The 22,270-nt window shown below is 41.5% G+C and overlaps 1 protein-coding gene across 4 annotated transcripts in view; it reads left to right on the forward strand.

Moving 5' to 3' along the window:
• The window catches only part of nlgn4xa (neuroligin 4 X-linked a), a 118,982-nt gene that overhangs the window by 6,167 nt on the left and 90,545 nt on the right, over window positions 1–22,270 (forward strand). For 3 of the 4 annotated variants that reach the window (XM_072657176.1, XM_072657177.1, XM_072657179.1), the window contains exon 2: window positions 3,613–4,354. In XM_072657176.1, the coding sequence (XP_072513277.1) occupies window positions 3,892–4,354 (463 nt within the window). In that variant the 5' untranslated portion in view covers window positions 3,613–3,891. Of the gene's footprint in view, window positions 1–3,612; window positions 4,355–20,341; window positions 20,361–22,270 lie in introns of those variants that run through there. The other variant, XM_072657180.1, reaches the window with a different exon arrangement.

The raw sequence follows: 22,270 nt of genomic DNA on the forward strand, positions 1-22,270 counted from the left end.
CCAGTTTGTTATCTGTAAAGCAGTAAAAGGTTTTAATAAAAAGCAAAAACAGCAGAGCTTTAAGAACTCCCTCAAAGGTCTCCATTACAGAGGCCTGGCAATAAAGATTGTATAGTAAGATATTATTTGTACTGGGACTTCAAGCCTCATTTGAGGTCCAGCAGCTTCATAAATATCCAACCTTTGGAAAGAGCAGCAAATGCTCCTCGAGCAAATGGCTCCTGGAGTTTACTCCTTTTTATGGTCTTTAATGGCATCAAGGGATGTTTTCGGAGCTAGAGAGCAGAGGAAGCAATGTTTTGTTCCTCGTTTTTTCTTGTAACCATTGGGGCTTAGGACGTGTAGCGTTGTAAAGCGCTGTGAAACTGCAAATTCCCAGGTTTAGTTTAATGTGAGTATTTCAATGAGTGCATTGTAACAGACTTGCTTTGTTCAAACCATCAACTTCTCATGAGAATGATTATCTTCCATCTGATAACTGCTCGAATTTCGCTGCATGATGTGAGTACTGAAATTAAGTTCACTCTCCAGTCTCGCATTTTTGGAAGATTGCTGGAGAACAGCAGCTTCTTTGAGCATGAAGTTCCACCGGTTTCTACGACAATTTCTGCATAATTTAATCATCAAGATAAGTCAGCAAATTCATTCAGAGTGGTTTGATGGGAAAATGGTTAATTGAATTTCAAATAAAGGCCTTTTATTGTCTGGCCAAAACCACCAGTGAACCCAAACATGTCTTCTGAGTTTTAGCCTATATGGAAATTATTACTGTGTAGGTTTTTTCTGGGAGCTGTTTTGTCTTGAAGCATCCTTCATCCACCATAAAAACTGGTTTTAGGTCAAGAATCGTATTTTAAAACTACTGTAAACAACGTCTCAGCCTTTATGTAGCATATCTGTCGCCATTTACTGTAAGACCTATCTGTGATGCAGCTTTTAGAGGCTCTTAGGACTCTTAAGCCATCTGGTTCATATCACCACCACCCAGAACCACTCTGTATGACTTGGTTGTTACGCTGTATGGAAAAAAAGTATTGGGACACCTGCGCATTTATCATTTCTTCCAAAATCAAGGCTATTTTAAAAAGTGTAGATCCTGCTTTTGTTGGAGTAACTGTCTCCACTGTCCAGGCAAGAAGGCTTTCTACTAGATTTTGGAGCATGGCATTGAGGATTTGACTGCATTCAATGACAACAGGATTAGTGAGGTCAGGACGATGGATGATTACCACTTCACCTTATCCCTAACTCCCCAGCTCATCCCAATCTCCAGAGAACACAGTTCCACTGCTCCACGGCTCAATGCTGGAGGGCTTTATACCCCTCTAGCCCACACCTGGCATTAGGTATGGTGTCGAGAGGTTCATGTTTATCTGCTCTAGAAAGTCTATTCTATCCTGTTGGCAGTATGTCTCTACGAGGACTAGCCAAAGCATTTCTTGTCTGTGCATTGCACATCTGTAGCTGCCCGCATCAGATTTAAAACCCTGACGCTGGCCTACAAAGCCAAGAACGGACCAGCCCCTCCGTATCTGATGGCAATGGTCAAAAGCCAATCCGCACCAAGAGCCCTTCGAGCTTCAAGTACGGCTCGGCTCGACCCCCCATCCCTCAAAATCCGCGGAAGACAAGCGTCCAGGCTTTTTTCTGTCCTGGCACCAAAGTGGTGGAACGAGCTGCCCCTGGGTGTCCGAACGGCCGAGTCGCTCGCTGTCTTCAAACGCAGACTGAAGACCCACCTCTTCAGAGAGTACTTGGACGAATAGTTCTATGGTCGCCTTATTGTATTGTGTTTAGTAATGTCTAAACTTGGAGGTATCTTTTGTATTATTAGTCTATTCTAACTAGCTAAGGCTTTTCTTGGGTAAATAGCAAAGCACTTTGTAAGTCGCTCTGGATAAGAGCGTCTGCTAAATGCCATAAATGTAAATGTAAATCTGTGGCAGCGATGAGTGCAATCTAAAGTAACTGAGTGCATTCATTGGAAGGGAAGTCCACAAACATTTGGATATATAGAGTATCTTAACTGATCATTCATAGTTGGATATGTCCCAAACGCTCAAAGCCTATATGTTCTCCTTGGTGGTAGAACATACCAGTGGCAGCTGGACTGAACTCAAAGCTGAGATGTGTTGAAATTGTACTGGTTGTGGAACGATATAAGAGTAACCTCCCTTATATCAATCTCTGACAATATCGTTAATGAAGACATCAGAGAAAAAATGAAGAAAGTACATTCCCAATTGATGTATGTAGGGCTCGATCATTAAAGCTACAGAACCAAAGCTCACTCAGCAACCGACCCCCTCCACAACCCCACCATAAATCCAGGCCACTAATGCGAACCCAATGTGCATAATCAATACATGTGATTAACATGCCCTGAATCCTTTCTGGGAACAGTAAAAGCAGTTACAGTGTAGTGCAGTAGAGGAATTCCAGCTGTATCTAAATGACATGTGCTAATTAAAAATGCAGGTTCTTTTGTGCAGTGAAGGGCAGAACCTCACTGTGTTTCTCAGGGAATTTTTTGAATAGGAGGGGAACTACCAAATGTGGTAGATGATGTTGGGACACTTGCTCATTCATTATTTCTTCAGAATTCAAGGCTATTAAAAATTTCTCCTGCTTTTGTTGGAGTAACTGTCTCTGAAAAGAGTTTTCTACAAGAGTTTGGAGGAGCTCTTCTGTGAGGATTTGATTGCATTTAGCGACAAGGGCCTTAGTAAGGTCAGAATGTTGGATGATCACCACTTCACCTTATCCCCTACTCCCCAACTCATCCCAAAAGTATTGGATGGAGCCCCTTCCATCATTCCAGGGAATTTCCACAGTTCCACTGCTCCACAGCGCAATGCTGGTGGGCTTTATACCCCTACTAGCCCACACCTGGCATTAGGCCTGGTGCCAATTGGTTGATGTTTATCTTCTCCAGAGAATCCCACTTTATCGGCAGTTCTTTGCCACGTGAACCAGACGAGCTGGTCACCTGATGCTGTGCTCAAATAATCGTGGCTCTTGAGTTCACTTTCATCATTGCATCAAGACATTGAAGCACCTGTTGTCGTAAATGTGTCCCTTTTGTCCCTGGAGAACATCTGATGGATGAAGGGCCTTATAGATATTGATGGGGAAATAATGAAATAACTCAGAACGTGAGAAAAGTCCATCAGCTGCTCAAACCATGGAGGATAAAACAATCACAGAGAGGCGTCAGAGATATATGACCTTTTTGATTGTTTCTTTTGTAGAGATATTGACCTGACTGTGGAACGAATCAATGGTGTTTTATGTTTATGCTGCAAGTATTCCGTGTGTAATGTGTAACGTGATATTCAGTCCTCCCTGTTTTCCAGACTGCCTACAAACTGTGGAGTTTTGTAATGAGAATCGTATTTCAAAACAGCCACAGTTTCAACCTGCGTGTTCACGTCTCTTCTCGGGTTGGCACGTTATCGATGTGCTGAGTGTGCATGCTTGTTGCAAGTTCATTTGTGCAAGGTTGCCAGCTTGGACTCGAAGCCGCCACGTTAAATGATTTGGGGGGGTTTTGTTGCATTTGTCAGCACTAGCGAGCATGTATCTAAACGTATTGTACTGTTTGTCCTCCAGGCAAGCCACTGAAGATGGAGTGAAGAGGGGGCAGTAGTTACACAAGAGGACATCCAAGACGACGGAAGCTTTCAGTTTCCGCGAGAGGATAGCTCCTTGACGCCGATCAAGACCTAGGTCTTCCTAGGATGGGGGGATACTTCAGTATTGGTGATCTGATTGGAGGGTGTGTTGCCCGTCAGCTGTCCATCATAGCCTAAAGGAAGGGTTTTGCCGTGGCTGCGCGGGTGGGGAGTATAGGGCCGTAGACACCTTCTTCTCGCCAACCTCAGCTGGACCATGTCTCGACAGGAAGGAGGCACATGGATACCTTCAACCATGGTCCAGCCGTTTTCAATGCTACCCCGAATCTCCAGGATGGTGGTTGTAGTGGCTTGGCTAGCCGTGGCCCAGGCGCAACAGCATCCTATCGTCACTACAAACTACGGCAAGCTGAGAGGCTTGAAAACAGCGCTGCCCAATGAGATTCTGGGCCCTGTGGAACAGTACTTGGGGATTCCCTATGCTCTTCCGCCTACAGGGGAGAGGAGATTTCAACCTCCGGAGCCGCCGATGTCTTGGCCTGGAATCCGAAACGCTACTCAGTTCGCTGCCGTCTGTCCCCAGTTTCTGGAAGACCGCTTTTTGCTCAATGATATGTTGCCTGTATGGTTCACCGCCAACTTGGATACAGTGGTAACCTATGTGCAGGACCAAAGTGAAGACTGCCTGTACCTAAACATCTACGTCCCCACTGAGGATGGTATGTCACACTTTTTATTTCAGACAGTGTAATCTTTGCCTTTCCATTCTTTATTTTGCTCTCTGTGCTTTACCATACAATTGTTTATTCTGTGTGTAACAAATGATTGGGTGATGCTTTCAGGATCATGCCATGAGACACTACCAACACCTATCTTCTCTCAAAGCCACTTAGGCAGTGACTCCCAAGCGAAGGCACTAGAAGTTGTTAATGGATCCTGGAATATTTCTTAAAGTTTAATCTAAAATGTTCCGAAACACAAAAAAAAGCATTTGGCCTCAGTGGCAGCTGGATAGTGCAGTCTGCCAAGGCTCTCAAAGGAGATTTTAACAGTATTGATTTTCTACAGTGCTGAAACCCAAGCAAAGCTCTCATAAACGCAAAATATCATGAACCATCTTTTCAAAGGTGGTACAGGGTACTTGTTTTGTCAGACAAATGTCTTATTTGGCTTCGGCTCGGGTAGTCGGTGCAGATGTAGAAACAAACTGGGCTGCTGGAAGAGAGACAGCTCACATTTGACGATTTTAAGGCAAATCAGGTGCTTGAAATCTGGTGGGATCTGGTGGGAGTCGCTTTTGAACCGATTACATCAGACACCAGATAATTCAAAACTCTCTCAGAGCTGCTGTGTCCATCGTGCCACCTCGTAAGTTGTTAAAGCCATGTGGAGGACCTTGATCCTTCCAGTTTAAACCTTGCTCACAATCGGTAACCCAACAGAGATTTCGGGTCGTCAGAGGTTAGGAACCGATTGGACTAATGATCCTGCCTGGAGTGTGTGAGTGTGTGTGTGTGTGTGTGTGTCTGAGTGTGTGTGTGCTCGAGTCGCACTCTCTCTCTGTGCTAAATTTAGCCGGAACTGGATTGAAAGCTAGATTAAGGAGGAGAGAAAAGGGATAATCTCACAATCGAAAAATCAGGGTACAAAGAATGAGGGCTCTAATTCCGACGGATTCCGGTTAATTCTCCTAGAGAGGGCAAGCAGCCATGCCCACCTCTTCAAACTGCTGCTGTCTTATTATCGTGACATTGCCTGGGCAGGAGTCTCTTGACGAGGCTTGTTGTGCCAGGGACTTGATTATTCAACCATGTGGAGGGCCTACGTGACTCAGCAGGACTTGAAATCATGTCCCTGTATGTCTTGCTGCCAGGGATCTTCTGCTTACTAAGTAATAGTGGGCAGATCAGCTGAGAGGCTGGGGCTCGTGACTTGCGACTGGAGGCTTGGAGGTTCGATCCTGGCAGGGGACTACAATGAGCACCTTCTTACAGAGGACCACAGGTCACTATCTTCATAGTGAGAAATGTTAATGTGCTCTTTGTAGCCGTCCTGCCCTTGAACAAGAAACTAATTTGATGTTTTTTTTCCAGTGCACCACTGTTTCTGTTGCACCTTCGCTCCTTCTCAATCAGAGTGCCTCTTGAATAAAGAACAGCAGGTTCCCAGTGGTCCTACCTTGAATAAATGAGGGATGTTTGAAAAAATAAAATACTGCTCTGAGCAGTAAAGTGTACTGGGCCGTGATATTAACACAGTGAAGGGATCTTAAAGGAATACTCTAGCATTTTCAACAACCTGATCTTTACCAGAACTGTACGCCCTATTACCACAGTCGATAATTCCACAGCATTGCCCTGTACTTAGAAAAGACCCTTTGACCCGATACTCTCTTATAATGGAAGACAATGGATAATTTGCTGAATTCCATGAAAACGTAGAAAACCTGATTCCCATGACTCTAGGAAGCAGACATACACAGATCAGCCATAACATTAAAACCACTACCCGGTAAAGTGAATAAGACTAATGATCTGGTTCCAATGGCACCTGTCAGGGAGTGGCAGCAGGTGAACAATCGTTGTCAGTCGTTGAAGGCGACATGCTGTAAGCATGAAGAAATCAAGCGTAAGAATCTGAGCCACATCAATGAGAGCCGAATGGTGAAATTCAGAACATCTCCACAACATCAAGCAGGTCTAGAACGGTGTCCCTGGTATGCAGTAGTCAGTACCTAATAAAAGTGCTCCAAGGAAGGACAACCGGTGAACTGGCGACAGGTTCATGGGCACCTAAGGCTTATTGATGCGATCCACGGAGGCCCCACCTCACAACTTTTGACTTAAAGGATCTGCTGCTTACATCTTTGTGCCAGAGAACGTAGGGCGCCTTCAGAGGTCCGTGACTCAATGGCTCACCGATGTTTTGGTGGCACGAGGGGGACCTACACAACATTATACAGGTTGTTTTAATGTTATGGCTGATTGGTGTTAAAAAAAAAATAGTTTATTGGAATATTTTGGTTTTCTGGTTTCTATGGCAATCAAACAGGAGATGAAATATCCAATCACACCGCTACTCTGGGGATGGATCACCACCAGTTGTTCTATCTGGGAAACTATTTCTATCTCAGATAGAATGAACTGAATTAATTAAAATATAGATTTAGAACATCTGAAGAGTGAAGAGTCTTTTGCCAAGAGTGCAGGTTTTGCCAAGTCTTGCATAAACCACGGGTGGGGAACTATAGGGCCAATTTGATGATTTCTCTGCTCTGAACTAAAGACATGTTTACAATGCGATTTTACAGTGCAATTTTTAATGTAGTGGGACCAAATCCAATGGATATTTTCTCAAAACACTCGAAATCTCTCAAATGTCCACTGTTTTATTAGCGAGGAAACCTTTAGCTAGCATTTTTGGTGATCGGATCACGTTTGAATTTCACCTGTCCACATGAAAAGCCAGGCTGTGATCGGATTATGATCGGATCGCTCAAACTAGAGCTGGGCATTATGGGGTTATTTTATTGTACTGTGATAAATTTTGTTATTATGATACACAATATGCTTTTCTAAGCATATGGAGGATATTGAAAGTGCTTAATAAACACTGATCAGCTGCAGGTTTCATTACTAACAGTGTAATTAGACAGGTTTAATTAAATGAAGAGCAGCAGATGTTAAATTGGAGAGTATCTGGATAGCAGTTTTTAATAATCTGTCATAACTGATGTATTATGTTTGTGTGTATCTAGAAAATGTTTTTAAATATCATGATGCAGTATTTTTCCCATATCGCCCAGCCCTAACCCAGACCAGTTTGAGGGGTGGTCAGAGACGAATCCTGTTTAATTTAATACATTTAAAACATAAGTGTGAACAAAGTACGTTTTCTGTGACCGGGTTTCGTCAGGCAAGCAGAAAACCGTCCGTCAAAAAGAGCTTTAATACAAGTAATTACTGTGGATTTCCTAGTAGATGAGAGCAGTATTACAGAGTTTGCTCCCTTGTGGTTTAAATAGTCCTTCATATTTTCGAAGATCCATTACAGGAATCTGAGCACTATCTATGATTTCACAGCTCTGTAGAACTCCCCACTGTTCCTCAAAACTGTTCACAGTCTCCCTTAGCAGGACAGTTTTGATGAGAAATCGTTGCTCACAGGACGTAAAATGGAAACGATGTACACATTGGTGTGATTTAGACACAGGAAGGTAAAATCGGGTCTCATCTGGTCACACTGAGGACGCATTTTATTGGCGAATGTAAACAGAATCGTCATATAAGCTTTTGTGCTTAAACAAGCAAGCTCTGCTGGTATCCTGATGCTCATTTGTTTGGGCTACGACCAAGTTCGCAGAGCTCTGATTGGTCAGCCTTGTCAGTACAACAAATGAGCGTAGCATGGGGGGGGTCTCCTGCCTTCTCAGCACATTTGAAAAACGCATGTTACGGGGTTGATAACGAGTGCACGAAGGCAGTGAGGAGCTTAGTGAAGAGCTGGAAGGGTCGAACAGAGCCAATCACAGACTATTGTAGTGGCAACCGACAGTAGCATCAGCATTCAGAAGATCGCCACCCACCACTTTTGCTCTAAAAAGTGTCATTCATCTGCAGAAAATGGCTTTTCTTGGGCAAATGACTTTTTAATGTTTAAATCAAATGCCACAAGGAATATGTGTCTGAAAATTACTTTAAATTACTGATGATTAAAATTACTCTGGCAAAGTTGAATCAGGTGTCTTTAAGCAGAAGAATCACCAAACTGTGCTGGAATCCACACCTCTAAACATATGCATTAACTGATATACATCCTTTTAAACTGACAGGCATGGAATGGGTTCATGAAAAGCAGATCTACTTGCAAAACTGATATCCAACTGCTTTGGCAGTTCTGCTGCTTATCAGATATTGTCGATACGCAAGCTAAATACAATTGACTGTATATGTAAATAGATATGTCAATCACTGGCCTGGTTCTGTGTAAGAGGTCCCCGACGCCTTGTTAAATCTCTGGCCCTCTTACGGGGACCGTGGCAGACAAGCCTTCGCCGTTAGCTTTCAGACTCGGCCTGCCAATCATGCTTTAGCGCTCAAAACTGCCCTTTTCAAATCCTGTGTAATGTGGAAACATCCTGCCACTTCAGGATCAGAGGGAGACTTAGACTCTTCTCTCTCTCTCTTTCTCTCTCTCTCTCTCCCGCCCTCTCGCTCGCTCCTAAAGTAGGGAGACAGATTTAAAATGCCCTTTTATTGCAGCATCCCCTTTGAGAAGGATGCCAGAGTACGGAGCTGGCACGGTCAACCGGGTTCAACTCCTCCTCGCCTGAACATTACGCTGCGCTCGCCTTGTTTATTCTCGGTGGAGGGCTACTAGAGCCGCAGGGACTTGGGAGGAGGGGGGCAATAGAGCGGCGTCAGTGCTCCGAGTGTTTGAGAGCACTGAATCGTTCCTTTTTGCCCCCCCCCTCCTCTCTGTTATTTGTTTGTTGTCTTATTTATTTATTTATTTCTCGGCTATGTTCAGAAATAGCGCAAAGGGGGCCGCGGTCGGTTAGTGAGCAGCAGAGCAGGCTTTATCTTCCTGCACAGCAAGTTGTGCGCATGCAGCGGAGGTGGTGTCCCGTTTCATTGTGAATTAATCAGAACCAATGCTCTGGCCTGGGGGGACGTTCTGGGTGAGGAGACAATGGCGCAGCGGGCTGCTCTCCACTCTTTAATTGCGAGCATTTTCCGCGTCCGCTCTCCGTTGGGCGGCCTTTCAAAACAAGCCATTCACAGAGACGGAGACAGAAAATAGGAAAACAGCAGTCCCGATAAATCACTGCTTGTTACCTCAAGTGAGCCTACAGTCCTAACCCCCCACCCCAGCACCCCTTCCGCCCCGTGGAATAATAGCTTCTTTTCGTTGATGCTGAAACACAGTCTTTATGAAGAGACTCCGCGGGGATGCAGACGCAGGATGTCACAAATCAGCATGGGGTTTCCATATGGAACGGACATGGATGGCCATTTCCATTATGTGTAATTGATACAACCCCCTACAGTGCAGCAGTCATATGGTAATTGCTCAGTAATGGTATGGCTCATAGTAATGAATTTGCTTATGGAATAGGCTTTATTGTCTCATCTGATGCGTGCTGTTTCATAGTATAGGCAGTTATCTTGTCTTGGTTAACCATTAGAACATATGGGCCTTATTCACCGGTCAGTCGTTTATAGGACGAAATGTTTTCATTAAAATTACTTCTAAAGATTCTGACATTCACCATTATCTTCTTATTAACAATCTGACCAGTGAAGGATTTCTGCTAGATTGTGGAGAAGCATTGCTGTGAGGATTTGATTGCATTCAACAACAAAAGTGTTAGTGAGGTCAAAATGTTGGAGAATCACTGCCCATCCCAAAAGTACTGGATGGAGCACCACCATCATTCCAGAGAACACAGTTCCACTGCTCCACAGCTCAATGCTAGGAGCCCACGCCTGACATTAGGCATGGTGCCAGTAGGTGCATGTTTATCTGCTCCAGAGAGTCTGATGCCTATTCTATTGGCAGTACTTCTCTACTAGGTTTGATTGGACAACAACTTAGCCACCTGATCAGCCCCACATGATGCTGATTTCTGTGTGGACTCATGTCTCTGTATGCATGTGTTCAGTTCCACCAGCAGCTCAACTGATTTCTATTAATGAAGGACTGATTAGATAAACTAGGGGCCCTATTTTAGCCATCTTTAGGTGAGGTGTCAACCGTGACTGGTAACAACGGGAAAGGTGCGCCTTGCGCAAAAGGCTTGAACTAAGTCTACTAATTAATCATAGGTGTGTTTTGGGCGTAACGTGCAATAAACCAATCGGTGTGTCACTTGCTATTGTCTTTGCTGTTTCAATTGTGCAAAGTGGGGGTGAGGGCACGTTGGGCACGTGCCTGTGTTGACAATTCACTACCAAGACAGCAATGAACGTCTGTTGACGTCTGCCTAGGCTGTTTTCAGTCAGTGGAGCACCTGTGTTTTCTGTTACCAAGATAGCAATACGCCAGAAATTGACCTGAACACCCCTCGTTTCGAGACCACCACGCCCATCAGCGTAGACATATTCACAAGCAGCGTGGCTGTTTAAATGACATAGGTGGTGAAAAGTGAACATAGACTGTTGTCGGGGTGTAAGATAGCAATGAGCATCGCGACGCGCCTTGTGCAGGGTGTAAGATAAGGCCGTAGGTGTTGTTCGATAACTGTATTTACTGGCCATTTTCGAACAGAGCTTTGGACAAATAAATCATCGCTGTCATGCATCAACTTTGCCTTAATTTGAATCTTTATATGAACATTTTCATTATATTTATGATGAACGGACCAATAGAAATGCTCCAAAATGACTTTTTACAATGACTTCTATTGAAAGTCTCCTATAAAGTTGCCATTTTGGAGATACAAGGTTTTTGCATGACAGTGTCAAAATGCTTACTGCCCAGACAAACAGCTTTAAATATGCCTAATGCTGTGCAGTACTGCAAATACTGTATCAGTGTACTTAGTGTTTTTTTATTATAATTTTTTTGATACTAATATCTGAGTGCCAGGTTCTCATTATGCTGAATGGGAATTTGCCAACACTGTGCAAAGTCCGTCCAACTTTGCATCGGTTGCTACAAAAGCACGCATTTGGTAGATCGTAGGTCAATTATCTGCCTTTTAGTATTGTGTAACTAATGATAACTGTTCTCTACAGTGGTACATACTCTAGCCTGACCTTCAAGTCTACATTTGACCCTGTGTTTTCCTAATCATTGTAGTTAATTGGGCAATTCATGCATTTAATTGGCCACTGTGTCACAATACCTGACTCCTATGTGAAACAAGGCTGGGAGATATGCGGTACCTGCTCTTGGGAGCTGTGAATTACACATTCCAGTGCCATACGTTCGGTGTTCTCTGAAAGCTTTATTAGGGCTGTGGCCAGTTTGGGCTTCTGCCTAATGATGCTTTGAAATGCAAGGTGTTCCAGTCCAGAGTCATCCTGGTTCTTATGACACTATACATTATTGAAGAGCCTAGAAATAATGACTTCCCATGTGTTACTATTTTATACATCAGAAGTGTGCTTGAAATACCGACTGGAGGTTGGTTGTAAGGTAAAGGATCACTGTGGAGAGGAGGGACAATTTTTTTTAGTTTTATTCAGTTTTTGACCCGTGTTTGTAGTATGGGTTTCGTTACAATACATGGGTTACCTAATAATGGACTGGTATGGAGTTCAAGCTTCACTCATGTGCAAGTGAAACAAACAGAGTCAACTTGTTAAAAAATGCAGTGGGATGAAAGAGCTGGTGTTTAGGCAGACTTGTGACCACCGGAGGCGATGTGAACTGAAAGATTGATTAAAACGGAGGCGTATCTGTTCTGTCAGGCGGACGACTGAAACGCTGTTGGTGTGAATTGACATTTGGAGTTTAGGGAATTCAGCAGAACAGGATAAAACAGACGAGGAAAGAACAGAATATACTTGATGTAGAACAGAATAGAGATGAGTATAGAATAAAACAATCAGAATAGCATGCATTCACAAAACAAATGTACAGAATAGAAAAAAAATAGAATAGAATAGAATAGAATAGACTAAACCTACTGAATACAACAGGACAGTCATATAGAATAGAGTAGAATAGACTAAACCTACTGAATACAACAGGATAGTCATATAGAATAGAGTAGAATAGACTAAGCCTACTGAATACAACAGGATAGTCATATAGAATAGAGTAGAATAGACTAAGCCTACTGAATACAACAGGATAATCAAATAGAATAGAATAGAATAGAATAGAATAGACTAAACCTACTGAATGCAACATAATAGCTATATTGAGTAGACTAAACCTACTGAATACAACAGGACAGTCATATATAATAGAATAGAATAGAATAGAATAGAATAGAATCGAATAGACCTACTCAATACAACAGGATAGTCATATAGAATAGAATAGAATAGACTAAACCTACTGAATACAACAGGGTAGTCATATAGAATAGAGTAGAATAGACTAAACCTACTGAATACAACAGGGTAGTCATATAGAATAGAGTAGAATAGACTAAGCCTACTAAATACAACAGGGTAGTCATATAGAATAGAGTAGAATAGACTAAGCCTACTGAATACAACAGGATAGTCATACAGAATAGAGTAGAATAGACTAAACCTACTGAATACAACAGGACAGTCATATAGAATAAAGTAGAATAGACTAAGCCTACTGAATACAACAGGATACTCAAATAGAATAGAATAGAATAGAATAGACTAAACCTACTGAATACAACAGGGTAATCATATAGAATAGAATAGAATAGACTAAACCTACTGAATACAACAGGATACTCAAATAGAATAGAATAGAATAGACTAAACCAGAGCCGGCCCAAGGTATACTCAAATTACGCTTAGGGCCCCAATGCCACCAGGGGGCTCCCAAGAGCATGGGTAATAAAACAATATGGTATTACACAGTTAAAAGTGATTTTTATATTAATTTATTTTCATAGTTGGCACACCAATACTAAGTTAATCAGTTCCTTCTGTTGGCTGCTGCCACTGTTAGCCATAAGCAGATAATGCTAATGATAGTGGATACACACACAGTGTAGCCTATGGAATGATGAAGCTTCTGGTGCTGAGGTGGTGGTATGGGGGACCCCAAATGAAAATCTGCTTAGGGCCCCATAAAGGCTTGGGCCTCAGAATATATAATACCCTGTATGTTATTTTCGTAGAATAGAATAGAATAAGTACTGAAAACAGAACAACAGGCATAATGAATAAAATAAACTATACTCAATAATAAACCTACTGAATACAAAAGGACAGAATGGCAAAGGAAAGACCTAAGGAAAAACCTGTTGAATCTATTCTGCTCTGTTTAACATATTAAACACAGCAGAATAGAAAAGAAAAATGGTTAAATAAACTAATATATTTATACAAAATAAACCATAAAACAGATGGACCAGCCCTATAAAATGATGTTGGTTCTCAGTGCTGTTGTGTTTTTAGGCCTTTACAGCTTTAGTGCTGTGGCTGTTAGGAATGGTTAGACATGTCTGGAAGCTTCCGGTTTGGCTGTGAGCAGAAGGCAGTGACAGGAGGATGTGTTGGAGTGATTATTCGGCCACGTGGAGGCTGCTGGATCTCCCCTCTGACAGACAGCTAGTGGCATGCGGACCCAGGCGGGGCAGAGATGACCGCGGGCCAGGTCAAGCAAAGAGAGCAACCGAATCTGCACCACACAGCTGGGGATCGGCCATGTGGGGACTATGCTCACATATACACACACACACACGTGTCCAAAGGTAGTGAGACACACACACAAAAACACACATATATACACTCATATAAACACCACTTCCTTGTTTCTACACTCGTTGTCCATTACATCAGCTGGACTTTCCAAATAGCACTGTGTAGTTCTACAGTTCCAGTCTGCAGTCTGTTTCTCTGCATACTCGGTAAGCCTCATTTCGACATGCTCTGCAATGGTCAGGACCCCACAGGACCACCACAGAGCAGGTATTATTTGGGTGGTGGGGCATTCTCAGCACTGCAGTGACACTGACATGGTGGTGATGTGTTAGTAGTGTGTGGTCAGACACAGTAGTGCTGCTGGAGTGTTTAAACACTCTGTCCACTCACTGTCCACTCTATAAAGACACCACTACCTAGTTGGTCCACCTTGTAGATGTAAAGTCAGAGACACGTGTATGTATACTGTATATGGGTATGTGTGTGGTGGTTGGGTGGGATGGGACAGGATGGGTGTGGGTAGTGGTCAAAAGGTGTAGTAGGGGTAGGCCTTAACATTCAGATGCTATCATGCCAAAACCTTGTATCCCCAGTTTTTCACTTTTTGACAAAATGTCAATGGAAGTTTAGATTGTGTCAAAATATCTTGTTGATTGGACCAATAGAAATGTAAAATTTATGTAAAATTGCCATTTTGAAAAAAAAAAAAAATCTAACAAAAAATTATGCAAAAGTATATTAAAAGTAAAAAGTATATATATATTATATTAAAAGTATTAAAAGTATATATATATATATATTAAAAGTATAAAAGTATATATATACAAAATATTACAGTGAATAGAAATGTTAGTCAAATGTTTTTCAAAATTAAATGTTTTTTGGAACAAACATGGTAAATTATAGTAATACCTTAATTATTATTATTTGTTTAATAATTATTATTATGATGTTTACCAAATTTTTCCTTTTGCCTACCAGTTTGGTACCCCTAACTGCCACCTGCTCAAACCTCTCTCAGACTCCAGCCACTGATGGCAAAGCGTTGTGAACTCTCAACCCCCGGTGCCATAATGAAATTGTATAATGAAATATGTGGAAATTTTGATTATTAATTTTATTATGAATTTCATTCTTGATTGACTTTCTGTACAAATCCTTAAGGAACCCTTTTAGAACTGTGATAGAACCACTGTATATATTTTATATATTATTAAAAACAGTGTAAGCCTTTAAATGGTGGCCTGCATGTCCTCCAGGTCCACCCTAACCTGCTACTGTAATTTGTCCAGTACCCCTTTTGAGCAGTTAACCTCTAAACAAACGTGTTGGACATGTTTCGCCCTTTTAAAGCTTTCTTTTTTGTTGCATGGCACCAAGGTGTTTTTAAAGGCAAGAGACTGATGCTGCCCTATAGCACGCCGCCGGCTTGGTTTAATTATCAACAAGAACAAATAGCCACCTCCGATCGATCCGACTCAGATCAATTCATGCACAGCCTGAAGTAAGCTGTGCTTCTCAAATACGTATCGACATGACCAACAACGCTGCCATCTCAGTTACTGAGTCATCTATCTGTCCATGTCCGATGATGTCATTGCCCGTGCCCAGCAATTGCTGCTCGGAGTACGCTAACATGCAATTTGTCACAAAGCTGTCAACATCATGGACTATGGATTAGCCCAAAGGCAGCGGCCCACGCAGCAGCCCTCATTCATCAAAGCTGGGTGCAGTGGAACCAGGGTGTACGCAGATAATACTGTCAGTTTCGTTAGTCATTTCTGTGGCCTTTGGCCTGTTTTACACAATGAAACTCACGTTTGTGATGTTATAAGCTGGGTGTTTCTGCCTGTGGGGTAGGAGAGTGTTTGAGTAGTTAAAGCATTGTAGCCTACTTTTGGACCACGTTTACACCTGGTCACTTCATGTGACTAGTATCTGGATTGTGTCCTGATAACAGTTAAGGCCTCATGCGTTTTCACTGGGTAGTCAAATGCGTCAAACTGAAATCTGAGCTCTGTGTGGGATGAAATTTGCAAATTCGCATCAATCATTGGTCTGATTTGTATCTGGTTGAAATGCGTCCTGGGTCTTGCATATGTATGTGGTTTGGTCTTGTCCAGATATAATCCTAGACTCTCAACCGCAAGATGAATAAAGTGACCAGGTGTAAACATGGTCTTAGGTGCCCAAGCGCTTCAGTCAAAAGCAATATTTGAAATAATATTTATTTAATAATTAAATTGAAGGTGCTTGTTGTTGTTGTTGTGTTTTTTGTTTTTTTTTGTTCTTCCTCTTGGGCTCCCATGATAGAAATGTGACCACCAGAATCTACACTTCCAATTTGTTGATGGCAACATGAACACTTACACTACGTTACGTTTTTTGGTCGCCTCTGAAACTGAGGCTAAATGTTTAATATTCTGTAAAAAGACTTATTACATTTATTAGGAACCTTTATTTTTTTATTTTATTTCCATAGTAAAATAAAATACACTTATTCAGGCTTACAAAGTCAGGGTCAGGGTTTTCACAGACCTGGGTATCAACCCCTGTGATCAATATCCCAGTGCTCTAACCACTTAACAGCCACTGCCCATCAATTGAACGAATATAAGACAGGTTGTTGTTGGTTTGTTAATTAACTGTGAACTAACTTTAATTTAACACTAACACAGACAACCTCAAATAATCGCAACAACAGTGGAACCCTTTTTGGTTCTATTTAGAGTCTATATAAAGTTTGTATATAAAGAACCATTTAACCAGCCAAAGAACCATGTAGGCATTCAAATATTCTTTGAGTCATAATTCTGTTGCCTTTACTATTTTGCCTTTATTAAAGCGTTAGTGAGGCCAAGATGTTGGATGATCATCACCCCACCTCATCCCCACCTCCCCAACTCATCCCAGAAGTACTAGATGGAGCACCATGTTTACCATTCCAGATATCACAGTCCCACTACTCCACAGCTCAATGCTGGGGGGGGGGGGCTTTGTAGCAATGTAGCCTGGTGTTATCTTGCCGTTATCTGCTCCAGTGAGTCCTATTCTATTGGCAAGCCTTCTCAAAGGGGACTGGACAAGCTGTGTGTGTGTGCACTTGCACATCTGTGTCAGCAATGGGTGCTAGTTTTCCATTAGTTAAATGTTGAAATGGATGTTTATTATATAAAAATGTAAATCATATATAAATAAGCTAATTTCCATGAGCATGACAAGCATCCATCCCCAGGCACCAAAGTGCCCATGTGCACGTACCCGTGGACTGTTGCCAAAGGCGACAGCCTCCCTGTACATGCCACGGCTCAGCATGATGAGACGCGAGGTCCGGCAGAACGACAGAAAACAAGTCAGAAGAACAGCGAAAGAGCAGTCATCTGTGAAGCCCTGCTCATGGGCAGTTGTGACTCAGATGGCATGGCTGTCCGCTCCTACCCCCCACACCAACCCCCGTCCCTGTTGTCGTTGTCCAGTGAGAGTGGGGTAGCATGGGAGTTGAGGAGGGGTGGGGGTGGAGAGTGTAGGCAGCAGACTTTGCGCTCTACTCACATTAGGAGCCACGTCGTTCCCTTTTATTCAGTGATTCTGTTGTTGTTGCAAATGGGTGTTTGAGTCATCGTAAGTCTGAAAGGATGGAATTCACCGTAATTGATTTTACAGCAATTTGCCGTAATGCATGTATTGACCACAAGGCCGACTAACAGCTTTTTGGTTTGCTTCTTGCCTAAAAGAAAAGACAGAGGGAGAAAATCTCTTATAATATTATAAAATAACCTAATATTTAGATACTTCCTGATAGAAATTTTCATAATAAGCTTGAGTGAGTCTTAGATTGTAGGATCTACAATTTCCTTAACTACCTCCAGGTACGGAGAGAACTTTGAATGGATCACGTTCTGGCTTATTCTGGTGTTTCCTTTTTTTCCCCTGACACAATGGTGGTTGTGTGGGTTTGTGTACAGTCAGTTATAGACAGACAAGAACTAATTTTTATGTGACAGACACTTTATTTTATATTGTAGAATTAAACAGGCTGTTTTTGTTACCGTGCCTTTAAGCCTTTAAGTAAATGAGCTCTGGTTTATGGTCTGGCCTGTATTGCGCCTCATTCAAATAGCAGCCCAGGCTGAAACACTACTTACAACACAAACCCTGAATAAATGGACATATGTAAATGTGTTGAGTAGATTAAAAAAATGGTTTCTGCAACTTAGTTTATATATACATCATTTTTTTAAACATTTTACATTATATAAGCCCTTTAAATTCCCAGTAATTATAATGGAAGACCTGGTATTTCATGTTTATTGCCCTGTGACAACCACCAACCAACTGTAATCTGTATCATCTTAAACCTGAATGCAAAATGATTGCCTCTGCTGCTTTAGAATTTTATGAAAGGTTAAAACTTGGAGGTTCCTCAGTTTGAAACTGCCGAGGAACCTCTTAAGGTGCTTTGTGGAACCTTCAAGAAAAGCCCAATTCCTAAACTCTGCAGAGATTTTGCTTTGAAATGATGGCTACTGAAAGGGCCGATGCATCTCTACGCACCTGATAAGAGAGAGAAAGAAATAAGAAAGACGGGAAGAGGAGAGAGAAGAAGAAGGTTGAGAAATAGCTTTACATTACGTTGGTTGAAAAGAACATTAGCAACGTAACATGAAGCCTGACTCTAATATAATAAAAAACAGTCCAACATTGGCTAATAACCATGAAGCGTCATCTAGCGATCATTATCTGTCAGTTGCAGCTTCCATGTTTAAAGGATTCAGCTGTATTTTGAGTGCCGAATGCCACCAAAAGTAGGTAAAACCTATAGGATGTTTTTACATTGTTAAAACTTGGAGGTTCTTCAGTTTGAAACTGTGAAGAACCTCTTAAGGTGCTTTGAGGAACCTTCAAGAAAAGGTTTTTAAAAGGTTCCTTTTAAGGTTCCTCAAAGCACCTACATCTTCAGACTGAGGAAGCTCCAAAGGTTCCTCAAGGATCTTACACTTTTAATACTAATACTTTAACAGTGTTAATGATTTCCTTAACACTTCTAACCTACTTATATCTAGAAGTGCAAAGCTCCAGTCATCTTATCGCTGTGACTGTCTACTACACTGTTAAAAGAATAAGATTCTTGAGGAACTGTGACTACCTACTACACTGTTTAAAATGTAAGATCCATGAGGAACCTCTTAAGGTGCTTTAAGGAACCTTCAAGAATTTTGGAAGAAAAAGAGGAATGGAGGTTACGATACAAGTATGTTCACACTGCACATACATACCATTATGTAGAATCAGGACTTTCTTAAAAGTACCATGATTTTATTGCTGCATAAAAGATGTACAAGGTTTCTTGTTGGATACACTATGTTTTCTTACAGAAGGAATTCAGCTAATTCATAGTGCAGTTTGGATTGGTAAGCACTTATTTTCATTTTCAGTCAGAGTAATGATATGTTATCTGTGACTTCTCCTCCTGTTCATGTTTCAGTGACCTCCCAGACAATTAAAATGAGCATTTAGCTTTGCCAAATCATGCTTGTTACATCAACAATATCAGTGATGCCTCACGAAACGGTGGCCACTTGTGGGCCTGTAGAAAAAAGATGAACCCCACATAAGGTACCTTACCACTGAAATATGTTCAAGGGCACTGCATCTGCCCAAAGAAGGGATTTGACTTTGATGCTATTAGGTATTGCATTTGTGGTATTGTTTTTTTGAAAGCCGTTGTGTTTACCAATAAAAAAAAAAAGAGCCAAGCTACTTGGCTTGGGATTCTGGATTCCAGCTTTATCGTGCCAAGGTAATGAACCCAGCATTGGGAACACTCACTTGCCGGACGCATCAAGGTCGCTACGTCCGCTCCTGGGTGGATGTCCAGATTTTGTATTGCCATAAATACAAAATGACCTGGCAGCGGCAACAACAAATGATTCACTGGTGCATCAGTACCACTGAACATTTAAACAATGAATATTTATGATATTTCATTGTACATCTGTCCATCTGTAGCTCGGGTTTGTTGCGGATTATAGGAGCACAGTGTTCTTTTATTTGGACGTGGCGAGGAACGCTATTAATGAATGGATTCAGAGGACTGAGGACAGGCATGTCAAACTTTGGGGAGCCTAAATTACCTTGAAAATAACCGCTTGATGTTTTACAGTAACAACCTTGTAACCCTTTGATGCTTTGCAGTAACTACCGTACCTTTTTGCGGTCACATCATCCAAGTTCATACAATTATTTTTCATGTGTTTTTTTCTTTTTTGGCCTTTTTTGGTAAAAAAAGCTGCTGTTTTTAAAAGTCTGTTCCCCATTTATCCCCTGTGTATTTTTCTCCTGTTGTTGACAGTAGGAGCCAACACATACAATCAAGGCGATGATTTCACCAATAATGAGGGTGGCGAAGACGAAGGTATTTTTTCTGTCTTTTTTTCCATTTTTTTCCCCTAAAAACAAAAACAAAGACTTGACAAAAGCCTGAAACTCATGCATGAGAACGAATCCTACAGATTTTTTTGTAGCTTAATTTGGTTTGGGTTTTTCCCTTTTTTTTCTTTTTTCTTTTTACCTCCCCTGGAGATGCGCACGCATCTCTTGGCTTTTTTTTGTTTGTTTGTTTGTTTTTTTTTCATTATTTTTTAACCTCTTTCCTCTTTGGAGATATTTAGCACAGAGTCGGAGGGCTGTGTAAAGCAAAATCCCTGTATACATATGTTCAGTTCATAAGGTCAGTGTTCATTTCTGAACACAACATGAAAAAGATCGGTGAATATGCCGGTAGCGTTATGCTACTTATGCTGGCTATGCTAGCTATGCTAGTCATGCTAGCTCTCCCTCAGACACTCCCTTCCCCCCAGTGCTGCAAAGTGAAAGATGTTCCACTGAGAAGTCTGCATGCCTTTTCTCTTTACCTCCTCAGAGAAATGATTACAGCCATGTTTTCCCTTACTTTCCCTTACTTTTCCTGTTACGTATCCCCCCACCCCTCCCGTCCCACCCGTCCCTCCCTCGTTTTCCTTTCTTTCATTGCTCGGTGAAGCATGAACACTAACCTGTGTTGTTTTGACAATGGGAGATCTGTTCATTTGTAACTCCTGCCACAATCCGTGTCCTATAAGCGATTTCTTTTGCGGCCTGTAATATTAATGGCCTGCTTCTTTGCATGGCGTTCCACTTGGACAAATGGCAGATGTGGGTGACAGCAGTAATTCTCGGAGAACAGAAAGCGGTTCAGTGAGCGCAGTCTAGTATTTTGGACTGCACCACAGTGCCGCGGAAGGCTTGTTTGCTAACGATGACTGGAGATAAATTACATGGAGATGGAAGACGTGCATGAGATATGACCTTTCTGTGACCATTTCATGTTGGAAAATGGGACTGTCGTCAAGGAAAGACATGGGCGAGGTACGCTTTGACTGATTTTTAGTGTCTAAATGTAGGTAAGCTGTTTTTTTCCTGTGGTAAACAGCTTTTGGGCCCATCAAATGTTGCGTATTATGTTACAGTCTTAAAAATAAAGCTGTCTAAAAGGGTTCCTTCCCTAAAGAACCTTTCAATGAATCGTTCTCTACAGAAAGCATGTAAATGAGATGAGCCTCCTCAAAGCTTCATTTAAAGCCACAATGAAATTAAAACTGACCTTTTTTTATCGTATCTCAGGTCACCTTAAGCATAATTCATCATGTCATTTCATGTCATATTTTATATTTTAAATGACATACAGTGGAAATGATTGGACCACGGAGGTTTATTAGCAAAATGTACAAAATTGCAGCTGTTTGCAATAAGTCAATCAAACAAGACCGATTGAAATAGCTCAACACAACTAATGGAACAAGTGCTTTCTCCAAATTTAATGCACAATTCCATGTTAAATGACAACTGCAGTCTCGAAATACTTTAACCCTTCATTGCAAGAATCTTCAGCACTTAGCAGAGCACCCTTTTACTGTTATGACCTTCTGCAAATGTGATGCAGAGCCAGACAACAGGCATTGATTTTAAGCAATATTAACCAATTATCTCAAAATCCATACCTTTCCTTCCACTGCCTGTACATATCTCATGCTGTATGTTGTAAAAACATTAAAAGTTTATTGACGTATTTATAGATATTTAAATGTTCCAGTTGATATTCTTGTTTTAAGCATTCAAGTTCACATTCCTGCATAATTTGTTTGAAACCAGCAAATTTACTTACCAAAAGCTGCTAGACATTTTAACTAAAAAAAGAAAAACAAGTAAAAAGTGACTAAAAGTAATGCAGCTCATTTTACATTTATTTGCGTTTTTTCATTGTTTTCATTGTTTCTAGCATTATTT

This window comes from Salminus brasiliensis, chromosome 15 (genome assembly GCF_030463535.1).
Source record: "Salminus brasiliensis chromosome 15, fSalBra1.hap2, whole genome shotgun sequence".
In the NCBI taxonomy this organism is placed as follows: domain Eukaryota; kingdom Metazoa; phylum Chordata; class Actinopteri; order Characiformes; family Bryconidae; genus Salminus; species Salminus brasiliensis.